The sequence below is a fragment of the Tursiops truncatus genome, chromosome 8 (genome assembly GCF_011762595.2).
Source record: "Tursiops truncatus isolate mTurTru1 chromosome 8, mTurTru1.mat.Y, whole genome shotgun sequence".
NCBI lineage: Eukaryota > Metazoa > Chordata > Mammalia > Artiodactyla > Delphinidae > Tursiops > Tursiops truncatus.
The window spans coordinates 25,057,225-25,077,306 of NC_047041.1; the positions used below are offsets into that span (position 1 = coordinate 25,057,225).

General features: G+C 38.6%; 1 protein-coding gene across 2 annotated transcripts in view; it reads left to right on the top strand.

Moving 5' to 3' along the window:
• ALKBH8 (alkB homolog 8, tRNA methyltransferase) overlaps positions 1-20,082 on the top strand; it is a 72,086-nt gene that overhangs the window by 37,060 nt on the left and 14,944 nt on the right. For both annotated transcript variants that reach the window (XM_019920572.3, XM_019920574.3), the window contains one exon: positions 18,311-18,462. In XM_019920572.3, coding sequence (XP_019776131.1) covers positions 18,311-18,462 — 152 coding nt within the window. The remainder of the gene's footprint in view (positions 1-18,310; positions 18,463-20,082) is intronic.

Sequence of the window (20,082 nt, forward strand, 5' to 3'; positions counted from 1 at the left end):
AGAGGCCACAGCAGTGAGAGGCCCGTGTACCACAAAAAAAAAAAAAAAAAAAAAATTCAAGGAAGTGAACATGTAAATGAATTTGTAACCTGTCTTAAATGAGCCATAAAAACAGATGGCCTGATTTTGTGCACTAAGGATTAAATTTACCTGATTTCTTTTTCACAGCCATTTAAAATATTTTTAACTTTCAGTAATTGAAAATGGTGATGTGATCTAGTGGTGTTTAAAGTATTCCTGTAATTTTGAGAATATTCACATTTTCTTTTGTGTTAGGTTCAAGGATTTTTACTATTGGTACCATTTAAACTTAAGAGTAATAGCAGTACAACAAATACAAAATAAGAAATCACTTTCTATAGGCCTATGTTATGAAAATATTTTAATTTGTTCTGGGTAATAGTATAGATTACTTCTCCTAAACATCATCTTCATCAGATTATTTTCTTGTTAAATGTTAGGAGTAGGATCTCTGGAAGATTGACTTGCAGGTTAATATTTATTTTTAAACCTTTCTCTAGAATGAAAATTTTCTATAATAATTTCAGGGGAAAAAGAACCTTCAGTATTATTTTTAAAGGCTTCCACTGATACCCGTTATCTGTAATGTGATTTGTATGTGTGTGTGTGTGTGTGTGTGTGTGTGTGTGTGTGTGTGTCAAGAAGAGAGAGAGAAGGAGGGAGGGAAGGGAAGGGAAGACACACAGAAACAGGAACAGAGAGAGACTGACCAAACAAATGGTATATCAACTACTGACGGGTTCCTTGGAATCTGGATGGAAGGGAAGATAAATTGAAAAAGCACATTTAGTGCACTTAAAAATACATATAAACTATAGAAATAAACCTTGATTAAAAACAGTTTGATCTCTGTGCTAAAAAAGCACTAGAAAGCACTACTGAAGAAGGTTGTTGATTAACGCGGCCAATTCCAAATACTTTTAATTTGATATATAGTTTACTATTCTAGCCAGCAGGCCCTAAATCAAATATGGCAAACTGGCAACACATGGGTCAAATATAGCAGTCAGGCTGTTTGGCTGGTGTGGTAGTGCTCAATGTTGTGGCATTTTAAAAAATTGGTTACACGTGAAAATTAGGAGCTTTTACACAAGAATCTGAATTTTCAGCTTCTTTTGAAAATTGAGAAGATCTGAAACCACAGTATCTTTTGGCAGCAGTAGCTGAGACTATCAATGGCTTTCTATAGGTGAGACCTACATTTTCAGATTCTCTAGAGTTCCTACCACTTTCTATGACTCCCCGAACTACGGCTGAGTATCAGTTGTCATTTATCATTGTGCTTGTACTGTTGTTTTTATCTTAAAACAGAGTTAAGTGAAAATTAAATATTTCTTAAACTCATGTCTGTTTTAAAAGTGGGGGAAAAAGGTAGAATGAGCAGGAACATGTGTTTTAAGAAAAATGGAAGAGAACACTGTTTTTTTAAATGAAGACAATTCCTATGTTTTTAATGGCAAACAATATATTTCTAAACAAATCTACCTGCTTCACTCATTTATGTTAGTTGACTAGCCTTGGGTTGCATTAGTTCACGAGTTTGTGTGAGCTCTCCTTTTAAATTATTTTTGGAGCATTTTCTTTGTGCCAGGCATTGTCTAAAAGCTTTACATATATTAACTGATTTAACTCATATCGTCACAGTGGAAAGTTTTTTTCTTGGTTTTGTCCCCATTTTTAAAGGAAATTGGAGCATAACTTGTACAAAGTTACAAAACCATTAAAGGGCAGACACAAGACCAGAAAGCCAGGGAGTCTGGCTTCAGGATCTGTGCTCTTAACCATACTGTTATAGCTAAACTTGTTTGCTCCCTTTCATCTGAATTTATACAGTGCCTTGTAGCCTTCAGACTTTTGTCAACTCTTAATGCAATAAATTTCCTTCTCCCTTCCATTCACTTGTTTTTAACATGTAGCTCAACTTTTATTTCCCTTATAATGTATAAAGATTTTTCTGACTGCAGTAGCCTGAAATAATTTCTCTCTTAACTCCTAAAGACTGTATTGTCTCCTACTGGCTTGTGATGTCTTTTCTATTGTATTGAACTGTTATTTAAATCTATAAAAATGTTTTTATCTTTTTTTTTTTTTTTTTTTTTTTTTTGCGGTACGCGGACCTCTCACTGTTGTGGCCTCTCCCGTTGTGGAGCACAGGCTCCAGACGCGCAGGCTCAGTGGCCATGGCTCACGGGCCTAGCCACTCCGCGGCATGTGGGATCTTCCCAGACCGGGGCACGAACCCACGTCCCTTGCATCTGCAGGCGGACTCTCAACCACTGCGCCACCAGGGAAGCCCTGTTTTTATCTTTTTATTTAATATTTTCCCAACTAGATTATAATTTAAGTACAGGGGGAAAAAAGATGTTCAGAGACATGTAAAGAATTAATTATTTTTAACATATGGATTACCTCTTCCTAAAAATCTGAGATTGGTACCCAAAGCAGTAAGTACTGTTTGACCTTTGCCTAAGATTTAACTCTAGGCAAGTGAAGTCATTGACTTCAGAGAGCCATTATAGAGAACTACTTAGTACCCAAGAGAGAATTGCTAATAAGAGTTTCAAGATATTCATTGTTCTAAAATATCTTGACTTTTGTTCAACACCATAGTTTTAATCATTTTCAGCTATTAGAGTAACAATCATATAATTTCAGGCATTTTTCGCTTGCTTTTACTTCTAAAAAATTGCTTTTAGCATGAGCTCTTTTAAAAGAGCCATTCTCCCAACTCGTTTTATGAGACTGGCATTACCCTGACACCAAAATTTGTTAAGGACATTACAACAAAATAAAATTACAGACCAGTATCTCTCAGAGATGGTAGAAGTCCTTGACAAAATATTAGAAAATCCAATCCTGCAATATATAAAAAAGAAAACACATCAAGACTAAGTGGAGTTTATCCCAGGATTGTAAGATAGGTTTAACATTTGGAAACCGAACATTAAAAGAACAAAAGAGAAAAAGTATATAATCATGTCATCTTGATTGATGCAGAAAATGTATTTGACAGAATTCAGCATCCACTCATGATAAAAACTTGGCAAACCAGGATAAGAAGGAAACTTATTCAGTCTGATAAAGGGCATCAATGAAAAACCCACAGGCAACATCATATTTAGTGATAAAATATTGAATGCTTTTTCCTAAAATATTGAACATGGCAGGGATTTCTGCTCTCATCACTTCTATTTAATATTGTATTGGATGTCTTAGTATAATAATCCAAGAGAAAGAAGTGAAAATCATATGTATTTGAAAGGAAGAAGTAAAACTCTTTATGATTGTAGATGTAGAAAATCCTAGGAAATCTACAAAGTACTAGAATTAATAACTAAATATAGCATACAAGTTTGTAGCATACAAGGTCAATAATCAAAAATTAATTTTGGGCTTCCCTGGTGGCGCAGTGGTTGAGAGTCCGCCTGCCGATTCAGGGGACACGGGTTCGTGCCCCGGTCCGGGAAGATCCCACATGCCGCGGAGCAGCTAGGCCCATGAGCCATGGCCGCTGAGCCTGCACGTCCAGAGCCTGTGCTCTGCAGCGGAAGAGGCCACAACAGTGAGAGGCCTGCGTACAGCAAAAAAAAAATTAATTTTGGGGGAAAGAAATAAAATCCATTTTAAAATAGTATCAAGACCATGTTACCAAAACAAACTTGGGTTCACTTGCCCACACGCAGTAAAAGCCAGTCTACTGACATCAGGTTGTGGGTGAAGGAAAGTGGAGCATTTATTGTTGGGCACTGTACAACGAATCCGGACAGCTAGTGCTCAAAAATCCCAAACTCCTCAATGGGTTTCAGCAAAGTTTTGTTTTGTTTTTTTCAGTATGCGGGCCTCTCACTGTTGTGGCCTCTCCCGTTGCGGAGCACAGGCTCTGGATGTGCAGGCTGAGAGGCCATGGCTCACGGGCCTAGCCACTCCATGGCATGTGGGATCCTCCCGGACCAGGGCACGAACCCGTGTCCCCTGCATCAGCAGGCGGACTCTCAACCACTGTGCCACCAGGGAAACCCCAGCAAAGTATTTTTAAAGGCAGGGTGAGGGAGGGGTATCCCAGGGTATGTGATTAGCCTGTGCACAGTTCTCTGATTGGTTGATGTTGAAGTAACAGGGTGGTGTTACAGGGGTTAATATTATCAATCCTTAGGTGCCAGTAGGTCATGGGTGCTCATGGTCATCAAGTAGTTAATTTCTTTCATTTAGTAGGGGTTTTAGCATCTGTAAAACAATTCAGGAAATGTGCATCAGATACTATTATCTAGGTACTTCAGAGAGGAGCTAAAAGCAGAGGATGTGGGGGAGGGATCTGTCTGGGGAAGACCACATAAGGTCCTGCTCGGTTACAACCTGTAAAATACTTCTTTTCCAATACTCTGAATTAATTAGTTTCAAAAATAAACAGTTTCAGAAGCTGTCAGCCTGGAAATTCTGATTTTTTAATTAAGATTTTATTTATATATAACACTGTATTAGTTCCAGATGTACAGCATACTGATTCGCTCTATGTATATATTGCAAAACGGTCAATACAATAAGTCTAGTTAACATCCATCACCACACAGTTACAAATTTGTTTTTCTTTTATTGGGAACTTTTATGATATACTCTCTTAGCAACTATCAAATATGCAATACAGTATTATTAACTATCGACACCGTTATAGCACCCGGACTTATTTACTTTATTACAGGAAGTTTATACCTTTTGACCACATTTACCATTTCACACACCTTCCCCCACCCCACTTCACCCCACCCCACCCACCTCACAAACCACCAGTCTGTTTTCTGTATGTATAAGTTTGTTTTATTTTTGTTTTACATTCCACATGTAAGTGAGATCATATGATATTTGCTTTCTTTCTCTGACTTATTTCACTTAGCATAATGCCCAGTTGTTTCCATGTCTTGGCTATTGTAAATAATGCTGCAATGAATAGGGGGTACAGATATCTTTTTTTTTTATTTTGCGGTATGTGGGCTTCTCACTGTTGTGGCCTCTCACATTGCGGAGCACAGGCTCCGGACGCGCAGGCCCAGCGGCCACGGCCCACAGGCCCAGCCACTCCACGGCATGTGGGATCCTCCCGGACCGGGGCATGAACCTGCGTCCCCTGCATTGGCAGGTGGACCCCCAACCACTGCACCACCAGGGAAGCCCCCAGGTATCTTTTTAAGTTAGTCTTTTTGTTTCCTTCAGATAAATACCCAGAAGTGGAATTGCTTTGTTATATGGTAGTTATATTAAAATTTTTTGAGGAATCTCCATACTGTTCCATAAGGGTTGCACCAATTTATATAACCACCAACAGTGTACAGGATTGTCTTTTCTACACATCCTTGCCAACACTTGTTATTTTTGTATTTTTGATAATAGCCATTCTTTTTTTTTCACAATTTTTTTAACATCTTTATTGGAGTATAATTGCTTTACATTGTTGTGTTAGTTGCTGTTGTATAACAAAGTGAATCATCCCCATATCCCCTCCCTCTTGTGTCTCCCTCCCACCCTCCCTATCCCACCCCTCTAGGTGGTCACAAAGCACGAGTTGATCTCCCTGTGCTATGCAGCTGCTTCCCACTAGCTATCTGTTTTACATTTGGTAGTGTATATATGTCAATGCCTTTCTCTCACTTAGTCTCAGCTTACCCTTCCCCCTCCCTGTGTCCTCAAGTCGATTCTCTACGTCAGCATCTTTATTCCTGTCCTGCCCCTGGTTCTTGAAAACCATTTTTTTTTTTAGATTCTATATATATGTGTTAGCATATGGTATTTGTTTTTCTCTTTCTGACTTACTTCACTCTGTATGACAGACTCTAGGTCCATCCACCTCACTACAATAACTCAATTTTGTTTCTTTTTATGGCTGAGTAATATTCCATTGTATGTACGTGCCACATCTTCTTTATCCATTCATCTGTCAATGGACACTTAGGTTGCTTCCTTGTCCTGCCTGATAATAGCCATTCTAATAGGTATAAGCTGGTAATCTCATTCTGGCTTTGATTTGCATTTCACTGATTAGTGATGTTGAGCACCTTTTCATGTACCCATTAGCCATCTGTATGTTTTCTTTGGAAAAATATCTATTCAGATCTTCTGCCTATTATTGAGTTCTTGATCTTTTTTTTTTTTTGCAGTGGCACATAGATTAAACTGTAGTCAGTTGTTTTCTATTTTCCCTTTAATTTACACTAGAATTCTATAGATAATAAATTTCATCTTAACTTGATCATATTTTTATCATGTTTGCTTTTTTTTTAAACCAGGTTTATCTTTTAGCCTTCCTACTAGTTTTGTAAGTGGTTGATCTACTACATTTACTATATATTTGCCTTTACCAATGAGATTTTACCTTTCACAGTTTTCATATTTCTTATGGTCTTTTCTGCTTAGAAAAGTCCCTTTAGCCTTTCTTGCAAAGCTGCCTTGCTGATGCTAAACTCTTTTAGCTTTTGCTTGTCTGTAAAACTTTTTAACTCTCCTTCAAGTCTGAATGAAAGCTTTGCTGGGTAGCGTATTCTTGGTTGTAGATTTTTCCCTTTCATCATTTTAAATATATTGTGTCACTCCCTTCTGGCCTGCAGAGTTTCTGCTGAATAGTCAGCTTATAACCTTATGGGAGTTCCCTTGTATGTAACGTGTTGCTTTCCCCTTGCTGCTTTTAATATTCTCTCTTTATCATTATTTTTTGCCATTTTAATTACAGTGTATCTGGGTGTGGTCCTCTTTAGGTTGCTCCTGTTTGGGACTCTCTGTGCTTCCTGCACCGGGATGTCTGTTTCTTTTCCCAGGATAGGGATGTTTTCAGCTCTTGTGTCTTCAAATATGTTCTCTGCCCCTTTCTGTCTCTCTTCTCCTTCTGGGACCCCTATAGTGTGAATATTAGTGCAATTGATGTGTCTCAGAGGTCTCTTAAACTGTCCTCATTTCTTTTTTTTTTTAACATCTTTATTGGGGTATAATTGCTTTACAATGGTGTGTTAGTTTCTGCTTTATAACAAAGTGAATCAGGTATACGTATACACATGTTCCCATATCTCTTCCCTCTTGCATCTACCTCCCTCCCACCCTCCCTATCCCACCCCTCCAGGCAGTCACAAAGCACCAAGCTGATCTCCCTGTGCTATGCGGCTGCTTCCCACTAGCTATCTACCTTAAGTTTGTTAGTGTATATATGTCCATGCCACTCTCTCGCTTTGTCACAGCTCACCCTTCCCTCTCCCCATATCCTCAAGTCCGTACTCTAGTAGGTCTGTGTGTTTATTCCTGTCTTACCCCTAGGTTCTTCATGACATTTCTTTTTCTTAAATTCCATATATATGTGTTAGCATACAGTATTTGTCTTTCTCTTTCTGAATTACTTCACTCTGTATGACAGACTCTAGGTCTATCTACCTCATTACAAATAGCTCAATTTCGTTTCTTTTTATGGCTGAGTAATATTCCATTGTATATATGTGCCACATCTTCTTTATCCATTCATCCGATGATGGGCACTTAGGTTGTTTCCATATCCGGGCTATTGTAAATAGAGTTGCAATGAACATTTTGGTACATGACTCTTTTTGAATTATGGTTTTCTCAGGGTATATGCCCAGTAGTGGGATTGCTGGGTCATATGGTAGTTCTACTTGTAATTTTTTAAGGAACCTCCATACTATTCTCCATAGTGGCTGTACCAATTGACATTCCCACCAGCAGTGCAACAGTGTTCCCTTTTCTCCACACCCTCTCCAGCATTTATTGTTTCTAGATTTTTTGATGATGGCCATTCTGACTGGTGTGAGACGATATCTCATTGTAGTTTTGATTTGCATTTCTCTAATGATTAATGATGTTGAGCATTCTTTCATGTGTTTGTTGGCAGTCTGTATATCTTCTTTCGAGAAATGTCTATTTAGGTCTTCTGCCCATTTTTGGATTGGGTTGTTTGCTTTTTTGTTATTGAGCTGCATGAGCTGCTTGTAACTTTTGGAAATTAATCCTTTGTCAGTTGCTTCATTTGCAAATATTTTCTCCCATTCTGAGGGTTGTCTTTTGGTCTTGTTTAGGGTTTCCTTTGCTGTGCAAAAGCTTTGAAGTTTCATTAGGTCCCATTTGTTCATTGTTTTTATTTCCATTACTCTAGGAGGTGGGTCAAAAAGGATCTTGCTGTGATTTATGTCATAGAGTGTTCTGCCTATGTTTTCCTCTAAGAGTTTGATAGTTTCTGGCCTTACATTTAGGCCTTTAATCCATTTTGAGCTTATTTTTGTGCATGGTGTTAGGGAGTGATCTAATCTCATACTTTTACATGTACCTGTCCAGTTTTCCCAGCACCACTTATTGAAGAGGCTGTCCTTTCCCCACTGTACATTCCTGCCTCCTTTATCAAAGATAAGGTGACCATATGTGCATGGGTTTATCTCTGGGCTTCCTATCCTGTTCCATTGATCTATCTTTCTGTTTTTGTGCCAGTACCACACTGTCTTGATTACTGTAGCTTTGTAGTATAGTCTGAAGTCAGGAGCCTGATTCCTCCAGCTCCGTTTTTTGTTCTCAAGATTGCTTTGGCTATTCGGGGTCTTTTGTGTTTCCATACAAATTGTGAGATTTTTTGTTCTAGTTCTGTGAAAAATGCCAGTGGTAGTTTGATAGGGATTGCATTGAATCTGTAGGTTGCTTTGGGTAGTAGAGTCATTTTCACAATGTTGATTCTTCCAATCCAAGAACATGGTATATCTCTCCACCTATTTGTATCATCTTTAATTTCTTTCATCAGTGTCTTATAATTTTCTGCATACAGGTCTTTTGTCTCCTTAGGTAGGTTTATTCCTAGATATTTTATTCTTTTTGTTGCAGTGGTAAATGGGAGTGTTTTCTTGATTTCACTTTCAGATTTTTCTCATTAGTGTAGAGGAATGCCAGAGATTTCTGTGCGTTAATTTTGTATCCTGCAACTTTACCAAATTCACTGATTAGCTCTAGTAGTTTTCTGGTAGCATCTTTAGGATTCTCTATGTATAGTATCATGTCATCTGCAAACAGTGACAGCTTTACTTCTTCTTTTCCAATTTGGATTCCTTTTATTTCCTTTTCTTCTCTGATTGCTGTGGCTAAAACTTCCAAAACTATGTTGAATAAGAGTGGTGAGAGTGGGCAACCTTGTCTTGTTCCTGATCTTAGCGGAAATGCTTCCAGTTTTTCACCATTGAGGATGATGTTGGCTGTGGGTTTGTCATATATGGCCTTTATTATGTTGAGGAAAGTTCCCTCTATGCCTACTTTCTGCAGGGTTTTTATCATAAATGGGTGTTGAGTTTTGTCGAAAGCTTTCTCTGCATCTATTCAGATAATCATATGGTTTTTCTCCTTCAATTTGTTAATATGGTTTATCACATTGATTGATTTCCGTATATTGAAGAATCCTTGCATTCCTGGAATAAACCCCCCTTGATCATGGTGTATGATCCTTTTAATGTGCTGTTGGACTCTGTTTGCTAGTATTTTGTTGAGGATTTTTGCATCTATGTTCATCAGTGATATTGGCCTGTCGTTTTCTTTCTTCGTGACATCCTTGTCTGGTTTTGGTATCAAGGTGATGGTGGCCTCGTAGAATGAATTTGGGAGTGTTCCTCCCTCTGCTATATTTTGGAAGAGTTTGAGAAGGATAGGTGTTAGCTCTTCTCTAAATGTTTGATAGAATTCGCCTGTGAAGCCATCTGGTCCTCGACTTTTGTTTGTTGGAAGATTTTTAATCACAGTTTCAATTTCAGTGTTTGTGATTGGTCTGTTCATATTTTCTATTTCTTCCTGATTCAGTCTTAGCAGGTTGTGCATTTTTAAGAATTTGTCCATTTCTTCCAGGTTGTCCATTTTATTGGCATAGAGTTGCTTATAGTAATCTCTCACGATCTTTTGTATTTCTGCAGTGTCAGTTGTTACTTCTCCTTTTTCATTTCCAATTCTGTTGATTTGAGTGTTCTCCCTTTTTTTCTTGATGAGTCTGGCTAATGATTTATCTATTTTGTTTATCTTCTTAAAAAACTAGCTTTAAGTTTTATTGATCTTTGCTATTGTTTCCTTCATTTCTTTTTCATTTATTTCTGATCTGATCTTTATGATTTCTTTCCTTCTTCTAACTTTGGGGTTTTTTTGTTCTTCATTCTCTGATTGCTTTAGGTGCAAGGTTAGGTTGTTTATTCGAGTTGTTTCCTGTTTCTTAAGGTGGGCTTCTATTGCTATAAAGTTCCCTCTTAGAACTGCTTTTGCTGCGTCCCATAGGTTTTGGGTCATCATGTCTCCATTGTTATTTGTTTCTAGGTATTTTTTGATTTCCTCTTTGATTTGTGCAGTGATCACTTCTTTATTAAGTAGTGTACTGTTTAGCCTCCATGTGTTTGTTTTTTTACAGATCTTTTCCTGTAATTGATATCTAGTCTCATAGCGTTTTGGTCGGAAAAGATACTTGATACAATTTCAATTTTCTGAAATTTACCAAGGCTTGATTTATGACCCAAGATATTATCTATCCTGGAGAATGTTCCATGAGCACTTGAGAAAAATGTGTATTCTGTTGTTTTTGGATGGAGTGTCCTATAAATATCAATTAAGTCCATCTTGTTTAATGTATCATTTAAAGCTTGTGTTTCCTTATTTATTTTCATTTTGGATGATCTGTCCATTGGTGAAAGTGGGGTGTTAAAGTCCCCTACTATGAATGTGTTACTGTCGATTTCCCCTTTTATGGCTTTAGTATTTGCCTTATGTATTGAGGTGCTCCTATGTTGGGTGCATAAATATTTACAATTGTTATATCTTCTTCTTGGATCGATCCCTTGATCATTATGTAGTGTCCTTCTTTGTCTCTTCTAATAGTCTTTATTTTAAAGTCTATTTTGTCTTATATGAGAATTGCTACTCCAGCTTTCTTTTGGTTTCCATTTGCGTGGAATATCTTTTTCCATCCCCTTACTTTCAGTCTGTATGTGTCTCTAGGTCTGAAGTGAGTCTCTTGTAGACAGCATATATATGGGTCTTGTTTTTGTATCCATTCAGCCAATCTGTGTCTTTTGGTGGGAGCATTTAGTCCATTTACATTTAAGGTAATTATCGATATGTATGTTCCTATTCCCATTTTCTAAATTGTTTTGGGTTCGTTATTGTAGGTCTTTTCCTTCTCTTGTGTTTCTTGCCTAGAGAAGTTCCTTTAGCATTTGTTGTAAAGCTGGTTTGGTGATGCTGAACTCTCTCAGCTTTTGCTTGTCTGTAAAGGTTTTAATTTCTCCATCAAATCTGAATGAGATCCTTGCTGGGTTGAGTAATCTTGGTTGCAGGTTTTTCTCCTTCATCACTTTAAATATGTCCTGCCATTCCCTTCTGGCTTGCAGAGTTTCTGCTGAAAGATCAGCCGTTAACCTTATGGGGATTCCCTTGTGTGTTATTTGTTGTTTTTCCCTTGCTGCTTTTAATATGCTTTCTTTGTATTTGATTTTTGACAGTTTGATTAATATGTGTCTTGGCGTATTTCTCCTTGGATTTATCCTGTATGGGACTCTCTGTGCTTCCTGGACTTGATTAACTATTTTCTTTCCCATATTAGGGAAGTTTTCAACTATAATCTCTTCAAATATTTTCTCAGTCCCTTTCTTTTTCTCTTCTTCTTCTGGAACCCCTATAATTTGAATGTTGGTGCGTTTAATGTTGTCCCAGAGGTCTCTGAGACTGTCCTCAGTTCTTTTCATTCTTTTTTCTGCTCTGCAGTAGTTATTTCCACTATTTAATCTTCCAGGTCACTTATCCGTTCTTCTGCCTCAGTTATTCTGCTATTGATCCAATCTTGATTATTTTTCATTTCATTTATTGTGTTGTTCATCGTTGTTTGTTTCATCTTTAGTTCTTCTAGGTCCTTGTTAAATGTTTCTTGCATCTTGTCTATTCTATTTCCAAGATTTTGGATCATCTTTACTATCATTATTCTGAATTCTTTTTCAGGTAGACTGCCTATTTCCTCTTCATTTGTTAGGTCTCGTGGGTTTTTATCTTGCTCCTTCATCTGCGGTGTGTTTTTCTGTCTTCTCATTTTGCTTATCTTACTGTGTTTGGGGTCTCCTTTTTGCAGGCTGCAGGTTCGTAGTTCCCATTGTTTTTGGTGTCTGTCCCCAGTGGCTAAGGTTGGTTCAGTGGGTTTTGTAGGCTTCCTGGTGGAGGGGACTAGTGCCTGTGTTCTGATGGATGAGGCTGGATCTTGTCTTTCTGGTGGGCAGGTCCACGTGTGGTGGTGTGTTTTGGGGTGTCTGTGGACTTATTATGATTTTAGGCAGCCTCTCTGCTAATGGGTGGGGTTGTGTTCCTGTTTTGCTAGTTGTTTGGCATAGGGTGTCCAGCACTGTAGCTTGCTGGTTGTTGAGTGAAGCTGGGTGCTGGTGTTGAGATGGAGATCTCTGGGAGATTTTCGCCATTTGATATTATGTGGAGCTGGGAGGCCTCTTGTTGACCAGTGTCCTGAAGTTGGCTCTCCCACCTCAGAGGCACAGCACTGACTCCTGGCTGCAGCACCAAGAGCCTTTCATCCACATGGCTCAGAATAAAAGGGAGAAAAAGTAGAGAGAAAGAATTAGTAGAAGTAGGAAGAGAGAAAGAAAGGAAGGAAGGCAGGAAGAAAGAAGAAAAGAAGGAAAGAAAGAAAGACAGGGAGGGAGGGAGGGCGCGAGGGAGGGAGGGAGGGACGGTGGGAGGATGGAAGGAAGGAAGGAAGGAGGGAAGGAAGGAAAAAAGAAAGAAGATAAAGTAAAGTAAAATATAATAAAGTTATTAAATTAAAAAATAATTATTAAGAAAAAAATTTTTAAAAAAATGGACGGATAGAACCTTAGGACAAATGGTGGAAGCAAAGCTATACAGACAAAATCTCAAAGAGAAACATAGGGCTTCCCTGGTGGCGCAGTGGTTGAGGGTCCGCCTGCCGATGCAGAGGACATGGGTTCGTGCCCCGGTCCGCGAGGATCCCACATGCCACGGAGCGGCTGGGTCTGTGAGCCATGGCCGCTGGGCCTGCGCGTCCGGAGCCTGTGCTCCGCAATGGGAGAGGCCACAGCAGTGAGGGGCCCGCGTACTGCTAAAAAAAAAAAAAAAAAAAGAGAAGCATACACATACATACTCAAAAAAAGAGGAAAAGGGGAAAAAATAAATCTTGCTCTCAAAGTCCACCTCCTCAATTTGGGATGATTCGTTGTCTAAAGGAGGGAAGGACGAAGGAAAGAAAGAAAGAAAGAGAGAAAGAAAGAAGATAAAATAAAGTTATTACAATCAATAATAATTATTAAGAAAAAAAACGAACGGATAGAACCCTAGGACAAATGGTGGAAGCAAAGCTATACAGACAAAATCTCACACAGAAGCGTACACATACACACGCACAAAAAGAGTAAAAGGGGAAAAATTCCTAAATCTTGCTCTCAAAGTTCACCTTCTCAATTTGGGATGATTCGTTGTCTATTCATATATTCCACAGATGCAGGGTACATCAAGTTGATTGTGGAGCTTTAATCCGCTGCTTCTGAGGCTGCTGGGAGAGATTTCACTTTCTCTTCTTTGTTCTCACAGCTCCCAGGGGCTCAGCTTTGGATTTGGCCCCGCCTCTGCGTATAGGTCGCTGGAGGGCGTCTGTTTTTCGCTCAGACAGGACGGGTTAAAGGAGCCGCTGATTCGGGGGCTCTGGCTCACTCAGGCCGCAGGGAGGGAGGGGCACGGAGAGCGGGGCGAGCCTGCGGCGGCAGAGGCCAGCGTGCCATTGCACCAGCCTGAGGCTCGCTGTTCGTTCTCCCAGGGAAGTTGTCCCTGGATCCCGGGACCCTGGCAGTGGCGGGCTGCACAGGCTCCCCGGAAGGGAGGTGTGGATGGTGACCTGTGCTCGCACACAGGCTTCTTGATGGCGGCAGCAGCAGCCTTAGCTTCTTATGCCCGTCTCTGGGGTCCGCGCTTTTAGCCGCGGCTCACGCCCCTCTCTGGAGCTCCTTTAAGCAGCGCTCTTAATCCCCTCTCCTCTTGCACCAGGAAACAAAGAGGGAAGAAAAAGTCTCTTGCCTCTTCGGCAGCTCCAGACCTTTTTCCGGACTCCCTCCCGGCTAGCCGTGGTGCACTAACCCCTTCAGGCTGTGTTCACGCTGCCAACCTCAGTCCTCTCCCTGCGCTCTGACCAAAGCCCGAGCCTCAGCTCGCAGCCCCGCCCGTCCTGGCGGGTGAGCAGACAAGCCTCTCGGGCTGGTGAGTGCTGGTCGGCACTGATCCTCTGTGCGAGAATCTCCCTGCTTTGCCCTCCGCACCCCTGTTGCTGCGGTCTCCTCCGCGGCTCCGAAGCTTCCCCCCTCCGCCACCCGCAGTCTCCGCCCGTGAAGGGCTTCCTAGTGTGTGGAATCCTTTCCTCCTTCACAGCTCCCTCCCACTGGTGCAGGTCCCGTCCCTATTCTTTTGTCTCTGTTTTTTCTTTTGCCCTACCGAGGTACGTGAGGAGTTTCTTGCCTTTTGAGAGGTCTGAGGTCTTCTGCCAGCATTCAGTAGGTGTTCTGTAGGAGCTGTTCCACGTGTAGATGTATTTCTGGTGTATCTGTGGGGTGGAAGGTGATCTCCGCGTCTTACTCTTCCTCCATCTTCCCCTCGTCTCTTGTCCTCATTTCTTTTTATTCTTTTTTCTTTTTTCTGTTCAGCTTGAGTGATTTCCACTACTCTGTCTCCAGCTCGATAATCCATTTCTCTATATGTCATCTAATCTACTGATTCCGTCTACTGTATTTTTTATTTCAGTGGTCGTATTTTTCAGCTCTGTTTGTTTCTTCTTTATATTTTCTAACTCTTTGTTAAAAATTTCTAACTTCTCACTCTGTTCACCCAATCTTCTCCTGAGTTCTTTGATGAACTTTACAATCACTACCTTGAACTCTCTGTTGGGCAGATTGCTTATCTCCACTTTACTTAGTTCTTCTTCTGGGGTTTTTATCTTGTTCTTTCATTTGGAACATATTCCTCTGTCACCTCATTTTGCCTAATTTGCTGTTTTTATTTCTATGTACTTGTTGGGTTATATTTCTCAATCTCAGAGAAGTGATCTTACCTAGGAAGTGTCCTATGGGGCCCAGCAGCACACTGCCCTTTGGACACCAGATCTATATGCTCTAGGGGTGCCCTCTATGTGGACTGCATGGTTCCTTAAGTTGTGGCGGGCAGACTACTGTGGGCTGTCTGGTAGACATGGTTTGTACTTTAATTATATGGTTGATACTTTTCTAGATGTGTAGTCAACATATCTGATTCTTGATAAAGCAGTATCAACAACTTTAGTATAAAATTATGCTTTTTAAAAGTTTGCCGAGATCTTTCAGGCCTGGCACATTCCCTGTGAGTATGAAACCCACTTCTATAGGCAGATAACCTTGGTAGAGTGGGTCAAGCAGACAACTTGGCTTTAGAAGATTTAAGTCTCAGAAATAAATTTAACAAAAGATATACAACACGTATACTCTAAAAATCATGAAACGTTGGTAAGAGAAATTACAGAGCAAAATAAATGAAGAAATAGAGATGACATAATCATGGGTAGGGAACTTAATATTGTTAAGTTATCAGTTATTCCCAAATTGATCTAATGATTTAGTGTAATTCCAATCAGAATCTTAAAAGACTTTTTTTGTAGAAATTGATAAGCAGATTCTAAAATTTACCAGGAAACGTGAGTGATCAAGAATAATCCAGGGCTTCCCTGGTGGCGCAGTGGTTGAGAGTCCGCCTGCCGATGCAGGGGACAGGTGTTCGTGCCCCGGTCCGGGAAGGTCCGACATGCCGCGGAGCGGCTAGGCCCATGAGCCATGGCCTCTGAGCCTGCGCGTCTGGAGCCTGTGCTCCGCAACGGGAGAGGCCACAACAGTGAGAGACCCACGTACTGCAAAAAAAAAAGAATAATCCAAACAATCTTGAACATAAGAACAATGTTGCAGGATTTATTCTACCTTACGTTTAAGATTTACTGTATATAAAGCTACCTAATCAAAAGAGTGTAGTATTGCTGTACAGATAGACAAATAGACCAGTGGGACAGAATATATTCATAGATATGGTGTCAGTTGAGTTTTGACAAAGATGGCAACACAAATCATTGTGGAAAGGAAAATTTTCAACAGATGGTGCTGGGACAATCAGAGCTCTATGTGGAAATAAAATGAGCCTTGATATACCTCACACCATTCACAAAAATTAATATGGGGTAGATCATAAATTTAAATGTAAAAACAAAAACTAGGAGATGTCTAGAAGAAAATACAAGAGGATACTTTTGCAGCTCTGGGGTAGGCAAAGTTTTTTTTTAGAAAGGTTTCAGAACACTGTAAAAGAAAAAGAAGACAAAATAACTGCATCAAAATTTAAAACTTCTGCTTATCAGAAGACAGCATTAAGAAAATGAAAAGCCAGGCTATACATGGGGGAAAAAGTATCCACAATACATATATCTAATAAAAGACTGGGTATAAGATTTGAACAGATCCTTTACCAGAAGGATCTATGAATGGCTAAAAAGCACATGAAAAGAAACAATATCATTTGTCATCAGAGAAATACAAATTATAACTGAAATTTCATATCACTTGCTACTTGCTAAAATGGCTAATATTTAAAACTTAGACAATACCAAGTGTTGGTGAGAATGTCAAGCAGCCTGAAACTCTCATATGTTGCTGGTGGGAGTGTAAAATTATGTGCAACCATCTTAGAAAACTGGTAGTTTCTTACACTATGACCCACCAATTTCAATCTTAGGTATTTTCCCAAGAGTAATAAAAGTATATATCTGAAAAAGATGTGTATAAGCTTTATTTGTAATAGTCCCAAACTAAGAATGCCAAATATCAATAAACAGGAGATTTAGGATAAATTATGGCATGTTCATATAATGAAATTTTACTCAGTGATTAAAGAAAAACAGTGAACTGCTGAAACACACAGCTACATGGCCAGATCTCAAAATTATGTTCAATGGACAAAGCCAGATACAAAATAGTGCCAACTATATATGAAATTCAAGAACAGGCAAAATTATACGGATAGAAATCAGAATAGTGGTTGCTTTGAGGGGGGCGGGGAAGACTGACTGGAAAAGGGCACGAGGGAATTTCCTTGGGTAATTGTCTTGATTGGGATGGTGGATACATGGTTGTGTGCATTTGTCAAAATTCATTGAACTGTACACTTAAGATATGTGCATTTCACCCTATAAATTTAACTTTGAAAAGGCCATATTTTCTTACTAAATGATTCCTTTTTCCCGTTCAAAAATTTGATCTTATTTCCAAGATTCCCTTTAAACTTTCTTATAATCTACAATGGCTTGTACTTTTCTCTCTTTAGTTTTCAATCTTTGTTTTACTTATTTTATCTGTTAATCATATACTTTTTTGTTCCATTATCTGTTGTTTTCTGATGATGTCCTTGACTTGCAGCTAGATTTCACTTACTAAGAAAGATATATTAGAAATTCCAGTGATAATTATGTATTTGTCTGTTTCTCCTTTTAGATTTTGTTTTCACTTTTTGCTTTATATATTTTGAGGCTGTGCTATTAGTTAGATGCATACAAATATATAGGGTTTTTACATAATATTTTTCTGTTGGATTGACCCTGTTATCATTATGAAATGTTCCTTTTTATCTCTATTAACACTTATTGCCTTAAAGTCTACTTTGTCTGATTAGTATAGCTATACCACATTTCTTTTGGTTTTGCTAGGTATATGCAAAATATTTGTTTTTTGTATGTTGTATCTTTTTTTTCTATCATTTTCAACCATTCTCTGTCCTTATTTATAAGGTGTGTCTCTTGTAATCAGCACATAGTTGGATTTTTAGAAACATCCAATCTGAAATTCTTTGTTCTTTAATTGGATTTAAAGTCCTTTTACATTTAACATTACTGATAATTGGATTTAACTTTACTATCTATTTGTTTCCTCTTTGTTCCATCTGTTTCGTGTTTTTTCTTCCTTGGCATTGGTATTAATTAAGCATTTGTTATTTTTCTACTTTTCCCCCTTGCATAGTTTGTTAGCTGTAAATGATTACCCTGGAGCTAATTTCCTAAGAGACAAAGACTTCTATTTCTTTGAATTTTTTCCACAATGCTTAGCAATTCAGGGAATCCAATAGATATTTGCAATAAATTCTTCTAGATTTACTCTATTCGCTTAATATTTTTAAAGGACATGAAATATTTTTCTGAATACAGTGTTAAATAAACTAATTTGACTGTTGTTTTTAGAATCACACCCAGAAAATTTGATACTGTTCAAGCGTCCAGGGGTCACAAAAGTGGAATTATCACTGGAGATGTTGAAGACTTAACTTTAAGCAAGAGGGGAATACGGACATCATTTACCTTTAGGAAAGTGAGGCAAACACCTTGTAATTGTAGTAAGTATATAATTTTGGTCCTCCTGTAAAATGGAGTAAATCTACTATGAAAATCTTTTAAAGTCCCATAAGAACTGAGAAGAGCTTTGTCTTAACTTCTCTAATGGCATTTCCTGTGTTCTGCCTTGTATTGTACTGACATATACTTTTCTTAACCACCCCCGTGGTTAGGTTTATAGTCCTTGAGGGCAGGGACTGCATCTTACTCATCTTTATTTTCCTCAAACATAGTGCTTGAGCATAGTTGGATTCTAAATGAATATTTTATTTATTATAGTCATGGTTAAGAATACTACAGTTTGGGGGCATTAAAATATCACTTGTAGGGGCTTCCCTGGTGGCGCAGTGGTTGAGAGTCTGCCTGCCAATGCAGGGGGCATGGGTTCGTGCCCTAGTCCGGGAAGATCCCACATGCTACGGAGCGGCTGGGCCCATGAGCCATGGCCACTGAGCCTGCACGTCCAGAGCCTGTGTTCCACAACAGGAGAGGCCACAACAGTGAGAGGCCTGCGTACCGCAAAAAAAAAAAAAAAAAAAGGTCACTGCACGGTGGGGAAAAAAATAAATAAATAAAATATCACTTGTACAAGAATAAGTTTTTTTGGAAACAGCTTGTCACATTTCTCAATTACTTCTCATTAACTTAACAGGGAAGTTGGAAATGACAAACTGTTCTATAGTAAGTGGATAACTTTAGGGGGATAAACAGTGTTTGTTTTAGTCAGTTTGGAAAGGAGTGCTCAAAAACTTGTCAAGGATGCTGTTCTGAATTGTCTGTATAAGTGCATCATGACCTGTATTTCTTGGACTCAAATAAAAACCCCTTGTGTTTTATAAATAATATTTTACAATAACAGTGATGTTATGAGCTTTTTACATCCTGGTGGTTTCAGTTATAGGTGGTATCTTAGCAGGAGCTTTTGGATTTAGTCATCTTAAAAACATTTTAAATTAAAAATCTTTATTATATGTATAAGATATTATTCTGTTAGGAAACTTGGACTCTTCATATTTGATAACTTCGTGTTAGTGAAGCTTAAAATAGGTTTTAACAGGTTTTTGTTTCTTTTGCTAAAAATGTCACTAAGGACTTAAAAACAAAATTTTTTTATCAATTAAAAAATATTTATTTAGTATTTGATGAACATCTAACACTGCCAGTAGCTTTACAATGTATAGAAAAATAAAGCATGGCTCTTGTTCTCAAGGAACTTGAAATTTAGTAGAAGAGACAAGTTAGTTTTCTTATGCAAATGTTTTTTTGTTATGGGCATTAATTTAAGGGTTGCTATAAGAAGCTCTGATTATATATTCAGTTTACAGATTTTTTAAAAGTTCAAGGCCATCTTTTGGATACTTTTGGTCAAAATTTGTGGATTTAAGTGATCCTCCTTTTACATAACTGAGATGTTCCTAATTTCCAAGAGAATAAAATTTTTAGCAAGACCAGCTTAAGATAATTGTAATGTATATTGTAGTGTAATTGTAATTCTGATGTAACCAACATAATGTAACCCATCTGTTTCCACATGTATGTTTTAGAGCTCTCAAGCTTTCTGGGGCTACCCTTTTCTTAAATGTCTACATAAAGTGTTTAGAGCTTCACTTTACACATTAGTA